The sequence below is a fragment of the Borostomias antarcticus genome (assembly GCF_949987555.1).
Source record: "Borostomias antarcticus genome assembly, chromosome: 5".
Taxonomy (NCBI): Eukaryota; Metazoa; Chordata; class Actinopteri; order Stomiiformes; family Stomiidae; genus Borostomias; species Borostomias antarcticus.
Window position 1 is genome coordinate 15,566,128 of NC_140238.1, and position 16,281 is coordinate 15,582,408.

The following is a 16,281-nucleotide window of genomic DNA, read 5'->3' on the forward strand; positions in this document are numbered from 1 at the left end:
TGAAAAATGATGCAGTCTGTCTGTATTAATTATCAAACACTTTCTTATTAGATTTAATGTTATGCAGAAAACAACAACGGTGCATGAAAGTATTTTCAGGATAGGATCAACGCAATTTGTCTGACTGATGTAGCGATGCGCCAATCATATTGAGAGAGAGGGCTGATTCGTTTGCTGGCACAATTGGCTCTTCAGAATAAGCGAGAGTGGTTTTGCGCACTGGGATTTACAGTGCCATGGATGGAACTGGGATGGGGCAGATAAAGAAAAATATTAGCCTACTTAAATGTGGGAATTATTTATTTTGATTACAGAGATGCGACGGAACGATGCTGTTTTCAAAAGCCTAAGCGTGTGGGATTAGCCGCTACTTAGGCTCGCGGTGGCAGCGGCAGCTTTGTATGCAGGGTGCTCCGACCCTCGCGCCCCGCTTCAGATGTACGAGCAGTGATCCAGGTCGCCCCTATGGATCGCTTCAATGGATGCCTTCAAACCCTGTTTTGACAAAAGTCTGAGTCCTGATGGGTGCGATTCTCCGTCAAATGGAACAGAAACTGAGGCTGTTTGCTGGTCAGCAGCACCAGAGACTGGCATTTCGGCTACAGGACCAGGCGTGTCTGGCTACTGGACGGCAGTCTTCGACTATGAGGCCAGTGCAGACGATGAGCTCAGCTTGCGAAAGGGGGACTTGGTGGAAGTCTTGTCGAAAGATTCCCTAGTTTCTGGGGATGAGGGATGGTGGACTGGGATGATAGAGGACCGGGTCGGCATTTTCCCGAGTAATTATGTTAGTAGTGGGAATGGCATCACCGAGAAAATACGAGACACTACAGAGGATGAGTACTCCGATTTCTCAGTGCCTCCGCTGCACCGTGAGTATCTTATTGTGTTGCATACCATAGGTTAATATGAATTACTAATTAATTCAAGCTCTTCATTGTTCATCTTTTTCATATCGACCCAAAATCTCCCATACTGCAATGTCATTCATTGCAGGCGCAGTGCATTTTGGTATAGCAGGCCTATAAATAGAGGTTACAATGTATTCTGCTTGTCTAGCTTGAGGAGCTTCCTTGTTCTGCAGATGGTTAGGGCCTGTTAACACCCCGCCTTGCTTATTTGGGACGCCCTGTGTTCTCGTTTTCATTTAATATGTTGTGCGTGCGTTGCAGCATCACCACAACAGTAGCATTAGGAACTGCTGCTGCCTACAGCATGCCTTACGGATGATTTCATTTGTGACACTTGAACAGAAAATAAATCAATAAACTGCTTGCGAAAGCAGTTGTCCTACTCTGCTCTGTGTACAGGAATTGCTTTTCATGCCTGTAATCCAATTTAGTAAGGTTGGGCATCTTCCTCCTTAACCAGTGTGCAAATCATACAAAAAGATCAATTTCACATTTATTTAGTCTGAAATAGGTTTACAGACTTTAATTAACGAACATGGCCCCAGATACTTCCATTAAAAAACACACTTTCAGTCATTACATAGCACAGAGATCATTTGCCATTGCAAAGCACAGCACCTGGAAACATAGCGTCAAACAAAGAGCCTAGAACCTCTGATCTGTCTTTTAATGAGTCACATATTCTGATCATGCTCGCTTGCATGATGAGGAGGAACAGCTTACACCTGGAGGAACATCTTAAACAGCTTGATGAGGAGCCTGATCTTGACCCATAGAACCAGAGAAGGGTTGGTGTTAGAACTAAGTAAGAACTAAGCATTAGATTTAGCCCACAGTGGAAAGTGGGATAGTGTAACCCTCTGGTTTGAGGTGGGGATCGAACCGCCTGCCTTCCGCTTGGGAACCTAAAAATCTGGGCTCCGGTTATAGACCAAAAAGGAATTCCCCAAGACCCGGGGGTGATATTATGGGTTTCTTCAGTCGCAGGCAGGGCTATTCATCACATTGGAGCGCAGTTCCAAACAATCTCGGTCAGGTTATGGTGATGTCATTTGGGTGCACTGAAACAGCACTTTCACTGCCTGAACACCATCTCTCCAGCCTAGCGGCAGCTGGCCTACTTTCACATAGCATTCCACCTGAAATATTTATCGAGGTCAGTCTGCTGTAGCAATTCACAATGAATGTACCACTACATACCCTAGTAACTTACATGCTGAAGCTACCATAGGGGAAAGCTGCCACATGCTACCTTCTTTTCATCCTGGTTATCCACCGGTGAGATCAAAGAAATGGCTTAGAAAATGTATGGAAAGGGACCGCTATTCACGCTAGCTTCTCGTCTTGGCTATTTTCAAGTCGTCTCTCGTCTTCTCTAAATGAATCTTTCCTCTCTTCCCTCAGTGCTGGAGATCGAGTTCTCAGAGCTGGCCCTGGAGGAGATGATTGGGGTGGGGGGTTTTGGGAAGGTTTACCGCGCCGTCTGGCGGGGCTCCGAGGTGGCAGTAAAGGCAGCCCGCCGGGACCCCGACGAGGACGTGGGCCAGACCCTCGAGAGCGTGCGCCAGGAGGCCAAGCTCTTCGCCATGCTGCACCACCCCAACATCATGGCCCTGCTGGGCGTGTGCCTGCAAGAGCCCCACCTGTGCCTGGTCATGGAGCTGGCCCGGGGGGGGGCCCTCAACCGGGCCCTCTCAGGAAAACGTATCCCCCCCTACACACTGGTGGACTGGGCTGTGCAGATTGCCCGGGCCATGCAGTACCTCCACTGTCAGGCCATCGTCCCGATCATACACCGTGACCTCAAGTCCAGCAACAGTAAGAGCACTTTTCTGTGTCATTACATGGTAATTACATGGATATAACAGTACTACTTTACATGTAGTACTGTACATACATGTGTTTTTACATAACACACCATAATTCACTGTATATTACCAATCATATCGGTAATATACAGTGTGACTGAACGATTGTGATATAATGACTTCAGTGGGTTGCACATAGAATACAAGAAGTTTTGTGTATGTTGTGGTGCGGTTGTAATCTTGCATTTTACTCTTCTGGATACCTTAAACCCCAAGCCTATTACCAAGGATTTGCCCCAATGCTCTGCCCCAGTCTTCCTATTGGACACTCAAACCATACTAGGCAGTTTCCTGCCTCCTATTGGCCTTTTACTGTGTGATTATCTCAGCCCCTGGCATGCCATTGGTTGTTTGATGGTGTTAAGACTACCCGGCTGCCATCATCAGCTCAGTGGGGTTAGTTGTCCCAACCACACCCTGTTCACATAAAGAGCAGCACAGTCAGAGACTATGGTACAAGATAAAGTGCATGCGGGAATCCCCACCACGTGAGGTTATTACGCCACAGTTGTTTCAGCTGTAACCTAGTGGCACATTCAAATCCCCAGTGTAAAGACATGTGGTGTCGTACACGGGGCACATGCTGTGAAGAACCAGCAGCACAAGTGCCAACAACACTCCTAAAATCACTCCTTGGCTTGAACAAAAAAGGCCCATTTTAGACCCTGCTGCCGATGTGCCCTTTCTTTCACTAAGTCCACATGTTGGGGTTTCCTTTCATTGGAAACAGCATCCCACTATTTAGGCCCACATGACCCATAGATGAAGGGGCCCTGGATGTGCTTCATAGCCCACAGACACACCCTTGTCAGTGGGCACAGTCATAGCAGATGGTCTGGCGTTGCAGAACTGAATGAGGAGAACATGTGTTTGGGTTTTGGGTGGTTTTTTGTACTGACTAGAAGTGGCAGAGGGTGTGCCAATATTTCTTTTTTGCTAAGTCGCGACTGTGTGCCTACTGTCTAAGCTACACTAGGACTGACCTGGTAAAGATTCTGGAAACCAAAAAGCCAAATGAATATTTTCGAGTATTAGATTTGGGAGGATATTCCTTTTCTGCACTTGCAGAGGACAAAAATACAATATATAGCACTTAAGTAGTGTACTCACAGCACTGTAGCATATAACTGAGTCTGTCATAGCCTCAGGCAGTTGACTAATGCAAATAGTGGAACCGTAAAGAATCTCACTCATTTGTGAAATCATATCTGTGCAGAACTTTAATTAAGGTCTGTTTTTCCTCTTTGCTTCTTCACACTCATAACTCATTATGCTCTGTTCTCTCTCTTCTCTGCTTCTTTTCCCCTTCCTTTCATCATGGCCTCCTCAAACAATACCCCTCTCTGTCTCTGTTGTTCCTTTTTCTTTTCTTATCCTTTTCATCTTTGATTGGTGCAATCCTGCTACCCCGATGCTTCCTGCATTTCACCCAATCCTGTTGATGAATATCTCCCTCCCTCTACGTCCCTATCAACCCGCCTCCCAACGCACCTACATGAACACACCGCACATTTGCCACCTTTCCAACAAAAAACCCTCCTCACCACCCCTCATCACCATCGCAATGTTCACAACAGTCCTTATCCTTGAGAGAGTTGAGATGGAAGACCTTAGCAACAAGACTCTGAAGATCACTGACTTTGGCTTGGCGCGAGAGTGGCACCGCACCACCAAGATGAGCGCGGCCGGCACCTATGCCTGGATGGCTCCTGAGGTCATCCGCTCATCAACCTTCTCCAAGGGTAGCGACATCTGGAGGTGGGCAGAGCAGGAAGTGGTGCAGCAGGGAACTGCATCTTTTCTTATCGCATAGAACCGGGGCTGAAAAAGTCAACTAGTCAAGAGTGTTACGGTGTATGATGCCTTGTCTAAAGCTTTGCTTGAGTATGAGTCTATACGGTATGTCTGCACTCACTGTAAGATGTGTTGCATGACTTTACCTTAAAAAAAGTGAGGAAACCGTTGCCTTAGGAAAATTAAGTCAAGGGACGTCTTTTGTGAGAAGGATTTTTGCAGGAACACAGATAACTTAAGTGCAATAGGTAATTTGTGTTTGTGTTTAAGAACAAAAAGTAGAACAAACTCAGTCAAATGGGTAATGTCAACAGTCAAACACCAAAAATTAAGTTTGATGAACATACTGTTTCTAAGTTAACAGGGCATCATATATCACAGTGTTCTGTAACGATGCTAGATAGTGAATGATGTAATGTATAGTCCTCTTTCCGTACTCGGCAGCTTTCTGCCAGTTTATCCACAGTAATTGTTATATTTAAACATGAAGAGCCACCAATGGAGCCTATCTGCCTGTGTTGGTCTCAGGCAAGCTCAGTGTTCAGTGAGCGCTCGCTGCTAACATGGCATGAACCTCGGCTACTTTTTCTGAATGTGGGCTTTCCTTAGGCTTTCCCTGTCCATAAGATGATTAAGGGGTGATAGCTGAGAGGCAAATACAATATAACAACAATAAAACAATGGCTGAGAGATGAAATACAGCAACAGCGATAGCACTAGTCCTCGGGAGTCAGTGTTTGGGAATCTGTTAGCGGAGCGAGGTGAAAGCACCTTACTCTTTATTTTGGAATGTCATTGTCACAATACAAGCAGAGTATTGGTCTTTTCCCCCTCTGTTGTAATGGGACTCACATTTGGGCTGGCTGTCAGCACACTCCCCCCGATATACTGTATCTATCAGCATTCTGCAGACTGTCTGTCCTTTCCTCCCATTCCATCTCTCTCCTAATGTCGGCTCTGTTTGGGTGAAAATCGATCACTAAAGTTGCAATTCATGACCGACTACGATGGTCTCACCAGTTTGGATTTTAATCATATCATTATGCCGTGGAGCTGTTTTCTAATACCCACACTATCCCCTTTTCCTCTTTCTGCTTTCCTCCTAACATTGAAGTTACGGGGTGCTTTTGTGGGAGCTGCTCACAGGGGAGGTGCCGTTCCGGGGCATCGACGGCCTAGCCGTGGCTTACGGCGTGGCTATGAATAAGCTGGCGTTGCCTATACCCTCCACCTGCCCAGAGCCCTTTGCACGACTCATGGAGGGTAAGAAAGAACATCTTTCCACTTTTGATCATCAAATTTGAGCATGGGCTAATTGTGCTGCACGCATATACAGTACGTATACAGTAGCACTTGTATATTACGTGATGTCATGTGTATTACTTGTTTATTTCATGTGAGGCTGTATGAAATTTTCTCCTTGAGATAACAAAGATGACCTTGACCTTGACATCAGCTTTTCTAACAGAACCATCTTTTAACCATGTCTACACAGACTGTTGGAACGCAGACCCCCATGCTCGACCCGTCTTCACCAGTATCCTGGACCAACTGACTGCCATAGAGGAGTCAGGCTTCTTTGAGATGCCAACAGAGTCTTTCCACTCGCTGCAGGACAACTGGAAAGTGGAGATCCAGGAAATGTTTGACCAGCTGCGGGTCAAAGAGAAGGTGAGGATTTTGGATTTTATAGCGACTCGCCGTCCCGTCCATCCACACGGCGCGCACTTCAAAACCCAGCCGTGATTCCGCACGCCTCTCTGGTCACCAGGAGCTGCGGTCGTGGGAGGAGGAGCTGAGCAGGGCGGCGTTGCAGCAGAAGTGCCAGGAGGAGGCGCTGCGGAGGCGGGAGCAGGAGCTGGCCGAGCGGGAGATCCACATCCTCGAGCGGGAGCTCAACGTCATCATCCACCAGCTCTACCAGGAGAAGCCGCGCGTGGAGAGCAGGCAGGGCAAGTTCCGCCGCAGTCGCCTTAAGCTCAAGGACGGGAACCGGATCAGTCTGCCCTCAGGTATGTCCCAGCAGTCTATGTTACGCTCCAAAAAAGGCTACTACAGTATATATAACTGCTTGTAAAAAAAAAAATAGAAGAACCCCCTGAATAAAAGGATCCTCATAGAACGTTTGTCAGGTTGGTAAGAACCCTTTTCAGGTCAGAAAGAAATCCGTTAAGTTTCCAAACAACTAAGATGCATGTTGATTGTAGAGGATTGCCGAGTCATGTCTCTCGTTTCAGATTTTCAGCACAAAATCACGGTGCAGGCCTCCCCCTCCCGGGACCATCGGCGCAGGAGTCTCCTGGGCAGCGGCTCCAGCCCCCCCGCCAGCCCCCCCATGCTGCCTCGCCTCAGAGCCATCCAGCGTGAGCGTGCAACCTTTCCGGGGGGCTGACAGCGCTAAATGCCTCGTCCGTGCTCGCAAATTAGTCGACCTTTACACACGTGTGACTAACGGCCGAGCCTTGTCGTGATCCTTTGTGTGTCTTTCAGTCACTCCCGCGGAGGGCTGCAAGGCCTGGGGCCGCAACACTGGCTTCCTGCCGGACGAGGAGGAGGAGAGGAAGGGGTCCCGGAGAAACCGCAGGACCCACGCATCTGGATCCCACTGTCAGAGGGAGCACAGCGCAGACGAGAAGTGAGATTACGCGTGTTCGTGTGCGTGTGTGTGTGTGTGTGTGTGTGTCTGGACCATGCGGTCTTAATGGATAACCCACATAAGCATAGAGAGGAGGATGATGGTAGTCATGGCAACACTGCCATTGTCATTATGTACATGTATTATACTGTACACTAGTACCGTAGTTATATACATACATCTATACTGTATACCCTTATAACCCTTCCTTGTATTCATCAGCATCAAGGTCCCTCAGGAGGGGGGCAGACAGCGCTCCTGCAGTGCCCCTAATCTACGCAGGTCACCCAGACACAGTCCTGCAGTGCCAGGGGTGCCAAGCCTGGTGGAGACGGGTGAGCGCCGGCTCCATATCCACTTTGGCAATGAGAAGCCTAGAAGTGCGCGCCAGTCACTAAATATCCATAATGACGTCATGCTGTTCAATCACTTTTCCCCTGCAGAGAATGAAGACTGCTACTACACAGCTGAACCAGGGGGATCTCCTGGCCAGTCCTACCTCTGCATTCCCTTCCACAGGGAGGGGCATGCCGCCACCAACGGTAACGGTGGGGAGTATTGCCCCAGCATCCGTGCCCCGGACACGCCCCCCAGCAGGAAGAGCCCGGGCGGTGGGCGGCGGTCTGAGCTCGTCCTGCTGGGCTGCGGGGCCCTGCTGGCCGCCGTGGGGCTGGGCTTCAACCTGCTGGCCGCGGCCCAGCCGGAGGAGAGCAGCAGGCCGCCGCGCTGGGAGGGCTTCTTCCACCGGTCGGGGGGCCAGCGGCGGAGCACTAGCCCCCCGACGCGCAAGCTCTTCAGACGGGAGAGTCCCCTGAGGCCCTCCGTTCCCACCCTGCTGGAGCGGGGCGTCCCCTCCTCCCTGACGCTGCTGTCCCTGTCTTCTGTGTCCGACTGTAACTCCACGCGCTCCCTGCTGCGGTCTGACAGCGAGGAGCTGCTGGTGTACCGGCCGGCCTCCCCCCAGGCTCTTGTCCAGCCTCAGTCTCAGCCTCAGACCCAGCCTCAGCCCCGGCCCCAGCAGTCACCACTCAACCCCCTTGTCAACACCCACTTAGAAAGCTTCAAGCGCCATCCCCGCCAGTCCCTCACCCCGACACACATCCCCTCCGCCCCCTGCTCTGCGCGCAGCCTACACAGGACCCCCTCGGACGGCGCCATCAAGAAGGGCTGCCATCCCACCAATCTCCCCCCTCTGCCAGTGAAAGCAATGTGGGAGAACACAGGTAGGTTCTGAGAAACGATCCCCTGGTCCGTGAGTCTCACAAATGCATTTGCAGTCTCACAAATGCATATGGCTGTTCGTTTTCTCTCTGTTCACAAACAGGTGGCTTCAGAGGTTTAAAAGATGATTTCTCGGAGGTGCCCCGGCTGCCTGACCCGAATCTCGTGTTTCCTCCCACACCTCGCCGGCGGTGCGCTCTGGAGCGGCCCAAGACCCTGGACTTCCTGTGCCGACCCCGCCCGTCTCCCCGGGCACGTTGCGACGTCTTTTGGGGCGACACGCCTAGTGGGAGGGGCAGAGGAGAATCCCCCGCCCACACCTCCAGCACAGAGACCCCTCCCACGGTGGAGTTTGGAAGAGACATGGCAGTTCTGCCCACCCCTATGGAGGCCCCAACACCATACTCCCCAAGGGGGAGTGACAGTCTACTGGACAAGCAGGATGAGGGGCAGTGTCGAGATGGGACCCTCCCTCTCTGCAGACCCGAGTCCAGTTTTCCCAAAGACTCACCTTACCGCTATAGGCCTGGATTCTGGTCCTAACTTGTCCCCCTCCTAACAGACTACCTTGGGTACAACACCAGGCCCAAGCCATCCACAAATGAGTGTGCCCACTATTAGGTTTTGAATGCATCAGAATAATCCTTTTTTTTAAATTTATGTTTATGTAAATGTATTAGTCTCATGCACAGGTACCCTGCCATTTGTCATCTATCATTTAAAGGCTTTAGTTACTATGAAAGGCAGAAGTGGTGAATAAAGTGCTTGCTGGGATAATACTTTGGAGCACACTGAGGTATACTGCCCTGTATTCGGCCCTTGGGTGAACTGCTTTTTTGCTTTCCTCTGGAAAATGTAGGGGTAGGCCTATGTCCATCCCCCCATTGCTCTCTGTAAAGCGCATTGTGTTGCCTCTGTGTATGAAATGCGCTATACAAATAAAGTTTGATTTGATACTGTAACTCTACAAAGCTTTAGGTTTTCATTTTCAAGTTCAAGATTGTGTATTTTTACAGGTGCACTTTTGGACAGTACCATGAATGTAAGACTTGATTTATAAAAATAATTTCTCCATTTCTGTTTTATTATGACACACTTTTTACTGTGAGATCGTTTTTTTAAATTTTGCTGGCAAAAAGCTATTTTGTGTCATTTGTATTTATTTTGTATCAGTCACATTTGAATGTGTTTTTGCTTGATATGGGCTGCTGGCATTTTGTCTCTAAGATCTCTGTTTTGTATTTATCACTCCACACCAACCACTTCACAAAACATCCTGACTTAAAGGATGTTGCATCACCTATCCAGTCTTATCAAATCATTATGCTCCTAAGCAAAGCTATTTGTGTGACATATTTCATGTCTGATCATCAAGAATGTGTGTGGTTTATTGAGTGAAACACGTCTGTGGTCTAAAGGTATTTGTATTGTTACTCTGTAATTGATCTGTCTCATAATTGGAATTTGGATTCAGAGTGTGCGTATTGTGTGAGCTATGGAGTGCATGTGTCTGAATGGGCCCCGGCGGCATGTAATATTTTTGTTAATTATTTATATTTCCATGTATTTATTTTATTTATTTTTGTATTTATTGATTCAGCCTTGCTTTTTAATATTCTAGTGCCGTTCTACTTTTCCTTTTCCGTCATTGTGGGAAGAAGCGCCTTAGTTGTGTAATGTTAATACTGTATAAGGCCCAGTTGTGGGCCCAACACAGCACACAAGATTTCATGTGTAAGGAAAGGACAATACCTAAACACTGTTTAAAGGCTCCCAGAGAACAGTGCAGCCCAGGCCCAGGGGATATTTATCATAGGAGAAATGTATTTCATGTAGGCCTTTGTTTTGTTTGCCCACCTCTCAACAAGATAAGCTATAGAACATTCCTCCAACAATATTGACATTCTTATGAATTATTTACACCGTTGTAGTCTAAAAGCTTTTTTACTGACGGTAAAATTGTATTGCACACGCTGGTCAGAGTATGGTCAAACCTATTATAGTTTTTCTATACATTAATGATTGGTCCTCTTTTACGTTAATTCATTTTGAATGTGGAATAATCCAAATGTGAATGCTATTTCCTTTAGAGGTGGAAGAGTGGGGAATGTAAATATTGATTGCTCAATATATTTGAACCAAGGGTGCTATTTAACTCTGACCAAGGCACTCTCTTCAAGGTTAACTGTATCTTCCATTGATACTATTGATACCATGTCAATGATGTGGATGGATATTTCAGATTTACTGACACTGGAGCACACTATGAAGTAAAATCATACTAAATGAATTAATCAATTAAACTGAGTGGTTTATTTTTTGTTGTTGTTGCTTTTCCAGTCTAAAAACGAAATGATAAATGAGTAAATTGTTTTTTATTAATAACTTTTATGTTATAGATTAGTGGACTGTCTGTCATGGCATCAATTCCGTTCCTTTCAATGCAGACAATGTGTCATAAGCAGGTATTATATGGACATTGTGGATAAGGATTTCATTAAGAACTTCAATCAACAAAAATCCCCTTCAATCAATTGACACTTTTATTACACATAGTTATATTGGCTGATATTGAGACTGGCTTGCCGGCATTGTCACATCTTGTCTCTAAGATCTGTTTTGTATTGATCACTCCTCACAAACTACTTCACAAAACATCCTGATGTAAAGCATCAATCAGCTTCAATCAACAAAAATCCCCTTCAATCAATTGACAATTGTATTACACATAGTTAAACAGTAAACAGTTTTTCCTGTGAAGACACTGTGGATGAAGTGCTCCTGTTGGCCTTTTAACAAGACAATAGGCTTTGCTATTTAACAATAAAATCAGTTATTTTCTTGTAATCTCTAAAAAGTATTTACACCTTTATTATATTCATCTTCTCATTGTCATAACACGGTAAGTATGTAGTGAGAAAATATGTGCTTGTGTTATATCCTCCACACTTTTAAATTTATGTTCAGAGCACCTTGTTTCAACAGGCGAGTAGGAGATTGTTTAACAGTGATACCATGCTCTTACAAACACAGCTTGTGCGAGGGTAGGTGCTAACTTAGTCAACAGTCGCCTACAGACACATGCTTCATCTAGTGGAGTTTGTTACTGTCTCTTCATCACAAGTGTTGGCCAGTTTACATATTGTGCAATGTTTTGACTAGGAGTGCAAATCCATCTGACACCACATTGAATAGCGCAATGGTCTGGACATGAAAATATTGATAAAACAGCACCAACACATCTGTTGTACCTTTGTAGAAAATTGCTTTTACATATAACCTAAATAACAGGTGTGTATGATGAATAACAGGCGTGTACGGTAAATCACAGAATTGGCAAGGAGATGGCTAAAAGTGGCTGTGCAAGGCAAAAGCAGACATATTAACATCAAATCCCGGATTCCCGGGCAGGATATGCATGGCACATGAACAAGGGGAAGGTTGTATGCAAGCTGAGCGTCATCAACAGTGGGATTTAAGTGGCCTCTTTCTTGTCCCTTTGGGCATTCCGGCGTATCTTCATCTCAGTCAGCTGGATGTAGCGGATGACATTGGTGTCTGTGGTACAGGTACAGAGATAGTTTGCTTCAAAACAACACAATTGGACCAACTTTCTTTCAGCGTATTGTGGAGCCTCATGTATAGTAATTCGTCTTAACAGATTAAATGTAAGAAGAATGCACGGAACAAGTCACCTGACGGCTGCTGCTTGTGGGACTCCTTGAGGTAGTGGAGGGCCTTATGAAAGTCTCCCAGGTGGTAGTAGGCCACCCCAGAGCGGTAAAGGGCTTTGAAGTTCTCTCCTTCCTTGCGCAGGACTTTGAGGCAGTACTCCTTCACACGTTCATAGTTTACCAGTTCCATCTGCAACAGGCATGCTGGGAAAGGAGGGGAGGGTCAGTTTAAAAAAGGGTGTTAACAGTTGAATGTTAAATGGCAGGATGCTGCAGCCTTACCCCTTGTATTGTGAATGAAAGGCATCAAATAGACCTGTCCTCAGGTATGCAGGACATCCCTGTTAAATATTTTCAATGGTATTAAAGTCAATGTTAATAAGCTTCTATAGCCTAAACCCCACTAAGAATGGACTAGGTTGTGATGTTGATGTCTGAATGACTCATATATTAATAATCCAGCAGCTCTGCTTTCATGGTCTCTCTCTCTCTCACTCTCTCTCTCTCTCTCTCTCTTTCTCAAATGAAAGCAAAATGATGGCTTTTTATACGCCTACCTGCCAGACTGTTGTAACACTCGAGCTCGGCGTTCTCCATGGCACCTTTCTGCTCGTCTGTCAGGGTAGACTTGCTGATAGTCGGAAGTACGGAGGAGGGCGATTTTGAGCTGGCATCTGGGTCTCCTAATACCCTGCATAAACCCTTCATTTCTAATAATGCGCGATGGTATTTGCCGATCGCCTCCCTGTACTTCTTATCCTTATAACACTGGGTGCCTTGAGTCTTGAAGTCAATCGCGCGTCTGACCACGTCCGCGGGTTCAGAATTCGCTGGCTGTTTAACAACCGAACCACCATGTCGACTGTGCGGCTGCTGTTGTTGTTGCTGCTGCTGCTGGTATCGTGCATCTTTGGTCCGGCTGCAGGGAGGCTGAGTACACTGTTGGAGCCTTTGGGTACCACTAATGGTGTTGCCTTTGCTGAGGCCGCCTGTGCCACCATCAACTCTAGAAATGCCTTCAGTCTGGCTCAAACTCATCCTGAGAAATAATTAGCCTATTCGATCCTCGCAAACAGCGGTCCTTGTCAGTAGCCTATTCTATAATCGATTTAAGAAAATGTCGATTCAGTACCGCGCTCTCGCTGCCTTCGTGTGTAGCCTAGCCTACTATCCACAGTGTCGGGAGCGAATTCCCTCGTCGGCGCGCAAGCTTGTGCCCGCTTGGCTTCTCGCGTAGCTTAGACTATTTCCAGTTCTTCGTAACCCTAGGTTGGTTTGATCATAGCCTGAAGCAGGCGCTCGCAATAGGAGGAATTCTGTCTAATTTACAGAGATGGATCAGATAGCATCATCTTTATCTCGTATTTGTGCAACCTGCTTATGGCGCGTAGTGCGCAGAGAGGAGAGCATGGAGACAGTTTTGACTATTTGATGCAATGACAGGGTCCCGGTCAGTAATGATAGGCTAAGCTGTGATGTCATCTGAACCACCGAGCACTGCCCGGATTTTATGAGGTGGGCTGCTTTCCAATAAAAGCTAGTAATAGCTAGACCTAGGCTGCTCTCTGTTTTACATCCTCGAATTCTATCTCCAAACAATTAGGCACACTTGCTGACCAAGAATGTCAGTTGTTTGGGTGTGTCCACATATGCGAATTCCAATCCCTAACATGTTCTTGATTGTAGAATAATTGCTAGGGGCACATGCAACTAAATTCATCATCTGTATAGCCTGCTGTAGCCTACATGAGTGTCCAAACATATAGCCAAATTGATATTCTAAATCCAGGTTATGCATTTTTGGTCGCTTGGAAATGTAGGCTAGTAGTACGTCCTATAGGCTGTGTGGTGTGTTTTGCTAGAGGCTTTTACTTTGACGAATTGAAATGATTTCAGGAGAAAGCCGCGTGCCAGCTCACTAGAAAAGTTAGACTATTAAATTAATGGTTTAATTACAACTGAACACAACTTTGAATAAGGGGTGCAGAAAGTATTTAACGGAATTAAAATGCGTTCATACGACGCAATCCTACAAAAATGCAAGCATACAACGTTTATTATTTCTTTCTTTTTTTAATCATAACATAAGACTTGTCCGCTAGTCGACGTCATCGAACTTCGACGATAGCTAGTTCGACAACAATTCTGTGCGACCTGTTTACACAATGGCGTCGGTGGACCTGAGAGGTATCTAAATTACTAGCTAACCTTTACCGTTAAAAGATCCTGTATCTCTTAATATGTTTGTTAAATAAATTATACATATTCTACTCACAAGCATAATGCTATAGCTTGCTACTTTCGTCAGCAAATAATAGCTAACGGCTTTAGCTAAATTAGCCTATAGTGCTACAGTAATAAGCTAGCTAGTGAACATGCTACTGAGCTTGTCAGTTGACTAATTACCTCTGCAATTCTAGACAACCTCCTTGGGATTTCTTGGGTTGACAGCGGCTTGGTGCCCATTCTCAATCCTGGTAATGTGCTGGACTATTTTTCTGAGAGGAGCAATCCCTTCTACGACCGCACTTGTAACAATGAAGTCGTGAAGATGCAGCGCCTCACATTGGAACATCTGAAGTAAGAAGCACTCATAGGAAATTGATTATTATAAAATATGGATTTCATTCATAATGTTGCGATATATTACACTGAAGTGGATAAATTATGAAGTGACAATTTGAAATGTTTGTTTATTTCAGTCAGATGGTCGGTGTAGAGTACATCCTCCTTCATGCTCAGGAGCCAATTCTTTACATCATTCGTAAACAGCAAAGGCAGTCTCCTACCCAATGTGAGCAGCGTGGATGAATGGTTCATAGACTTGAGTGATAGATCCCTCATGATCTAAATGACAGTAACGGGTATTAAAGGGACACCTGGAAAGAAGAACAATGCATGCATGCTCTATTTCACATGTTTATTCCTAACCCTGCTTTTGTGTACCTTTCCTTTAGTTATACCCCTGTCTGACTACTATATCATAGCAGGAGTGGTCTATCAGGCCCCAGACCTAGGATCAGTAATTGGCTCCAGAGTGGTGAGAGTCAACTTGACATTGTCTTCACTAAAGTTATCCACATAGCTCTCATTACAGGGAGATGTGAGTGGGGGGACGAGAGGGAGAGACATAGACACTACTATCACAGAACTTTCTAGGAGCTGCTGGGGTAAAATCATTAGTCATGACTGTTGTATTTTCTTCCCTAAGCTTTCAGCTGTTCATGGCATCCAGTCTGCTTTTGATGAGGCCATGTCCTATTGTCGCTACCACCCATCTAAAGGATACTGGTGGCACTTTAAAGACCAAGAGGAACGAGGTCAGTTCATTAGGTTATATTCAGAACATTGTGCTTATATACAATATCGATTAATGTGTTGATTAGGACATTTTATAGGAAGCCTAATTTGCATATTTTGTGTGTATTTATAGAGAAGACCAAGCCTAAGACTAAGAAGAAAGAGGAGCCCAGTTCACTTTTTCAGAGACAGCGTGTTGACACACTTCTATTGGACCTCAGGTCTAAATTCCCCCTAACATTTTATCAGGTAGGTGTTATCCATCTCTCAGTCCATGTATCTATCAAACAAACATATATATATATATTTTATTGATTTTGTTTTTTTTGCCAGAATAGGCAGCTTTCGGTTTGTTTGTTTATCTTTTATATATTATGTATTACATACATAATCTTTCCCCTTCTAATTTCAGCCCAAACCTGGAGAAAAGCCCATCCCAGGTATGATTCAAATGCAAATACTGTTTGGCATTTTAATTCATGACTTGCTTATTTGTAATAAATTTGAGACTGAATGCTGGTTGTTTTGCAGTGGAGGTAAAGAAGGAGCCTGAACCTCCAACAGAGGTAGTGAAACAAGAAGAAAGGGAGCCGGCCACCAAAACCTCTGCCCCAGCTCCTCCCAGCAAGCCTCCCCCAGAGAAACGGGCAAGACTACAGTGATGGACTGTATTATCTTACCGAAAAATCATGACTAGCCTGCTCAGGCTAAACCATACGTCTCCAAATCAGGTCCTCAATAACCTGCACACACAACTTTGCTGGACTGGAATTGGAGACCTCGGGATCCATTCCTCTATATCTTTCTGAATTGTTTCCTCAATACCAACTCCAGCTTGATTCTTTTAATGTTTTTTTCAAGTTTTCAATAAAATATTT

The 16,281-nt window shown here is 45.8% G+C and overlaps 3 protein-coding genes across 3 annotated transcripts; 2 read left to right on the forward strand and 1 right to left on the reverse strand.

The window, feature by feature from the left end:
* Positions 1–478: 478 nt before the first annotated feature.
* On the forward strand, positions 479–8,972 carry map3k9 (mitogen-activated protein kinase kinase kinase 9; the record flags this gene model as incomplete). Its single annotated transcript, XM_084438952.1, has 11 exons — positions 479–872; positions 2,316–2,729; positions 4,357–4,537; positions 5,688–5,836; positions 6,069–6,244; positions 6,345–6,585; positions 6,811–6,936; positions 7,064–7,208; positions 7,431–7,543; positions 7,652–8,431; positions 8,533–8,972. The coding sequence occupies 11 exons, from the start codon at positions 479–481 to the stop codon at positions 8,970–8,972; spliced, it is 3,159 nt and encodes a 1,052-aa protein (XP_084295078.1).
* A 2,890-nt stretch (positions 8,973–11,862) lies between these two features.
* On the reverse strand, positions 11,863–13,141 carry ttc9 (tetratricopeptide repeat domain 9; the record flags this gene model as incomplete). The annotated part of the gene is made up of 3 exons (XM_084438953.1): positions 11,863–11,987; positions 12,125–12,307; positions 12,661–13,141. 3 exons carry the CDS (start codon positions 13,139–13,141, stop codon positions 11,905–11,907), a joined length of 747 nt encoding a protein of 248 aa, XP_084295079.1. The 3' UTR covers positions 11,863–11,904.
* A 1,127-nt stretch (positions 13,142–14,268) lies between these two features.
* On the forward strand, positions 14,269–16,231 carry med6 (mediator complex subunit 6; the record flags this gene model as incomplete). Its single annotated transcript, XM_084438280.1, has 8 exons — positions 14,269–14,290; positions 14,524–14,683; positions 14,806–14,897; positions 15,061–15,143; positions 15,315–15,423; positions 15,537–15,652; positions 15,816–15,843; positions 15,935–16,231. 8 exons carry the CDS (start codon positions 14,269–14,271, stop codon positions 16,063–16,065), a joined length of 741 nt encoding a protein of 246 aa, XP_084294406.1. The 3' UTR covers positions 16,066–16,231.
* Positions 16,232–16,281: the final 50 nt, after the last annotated feature.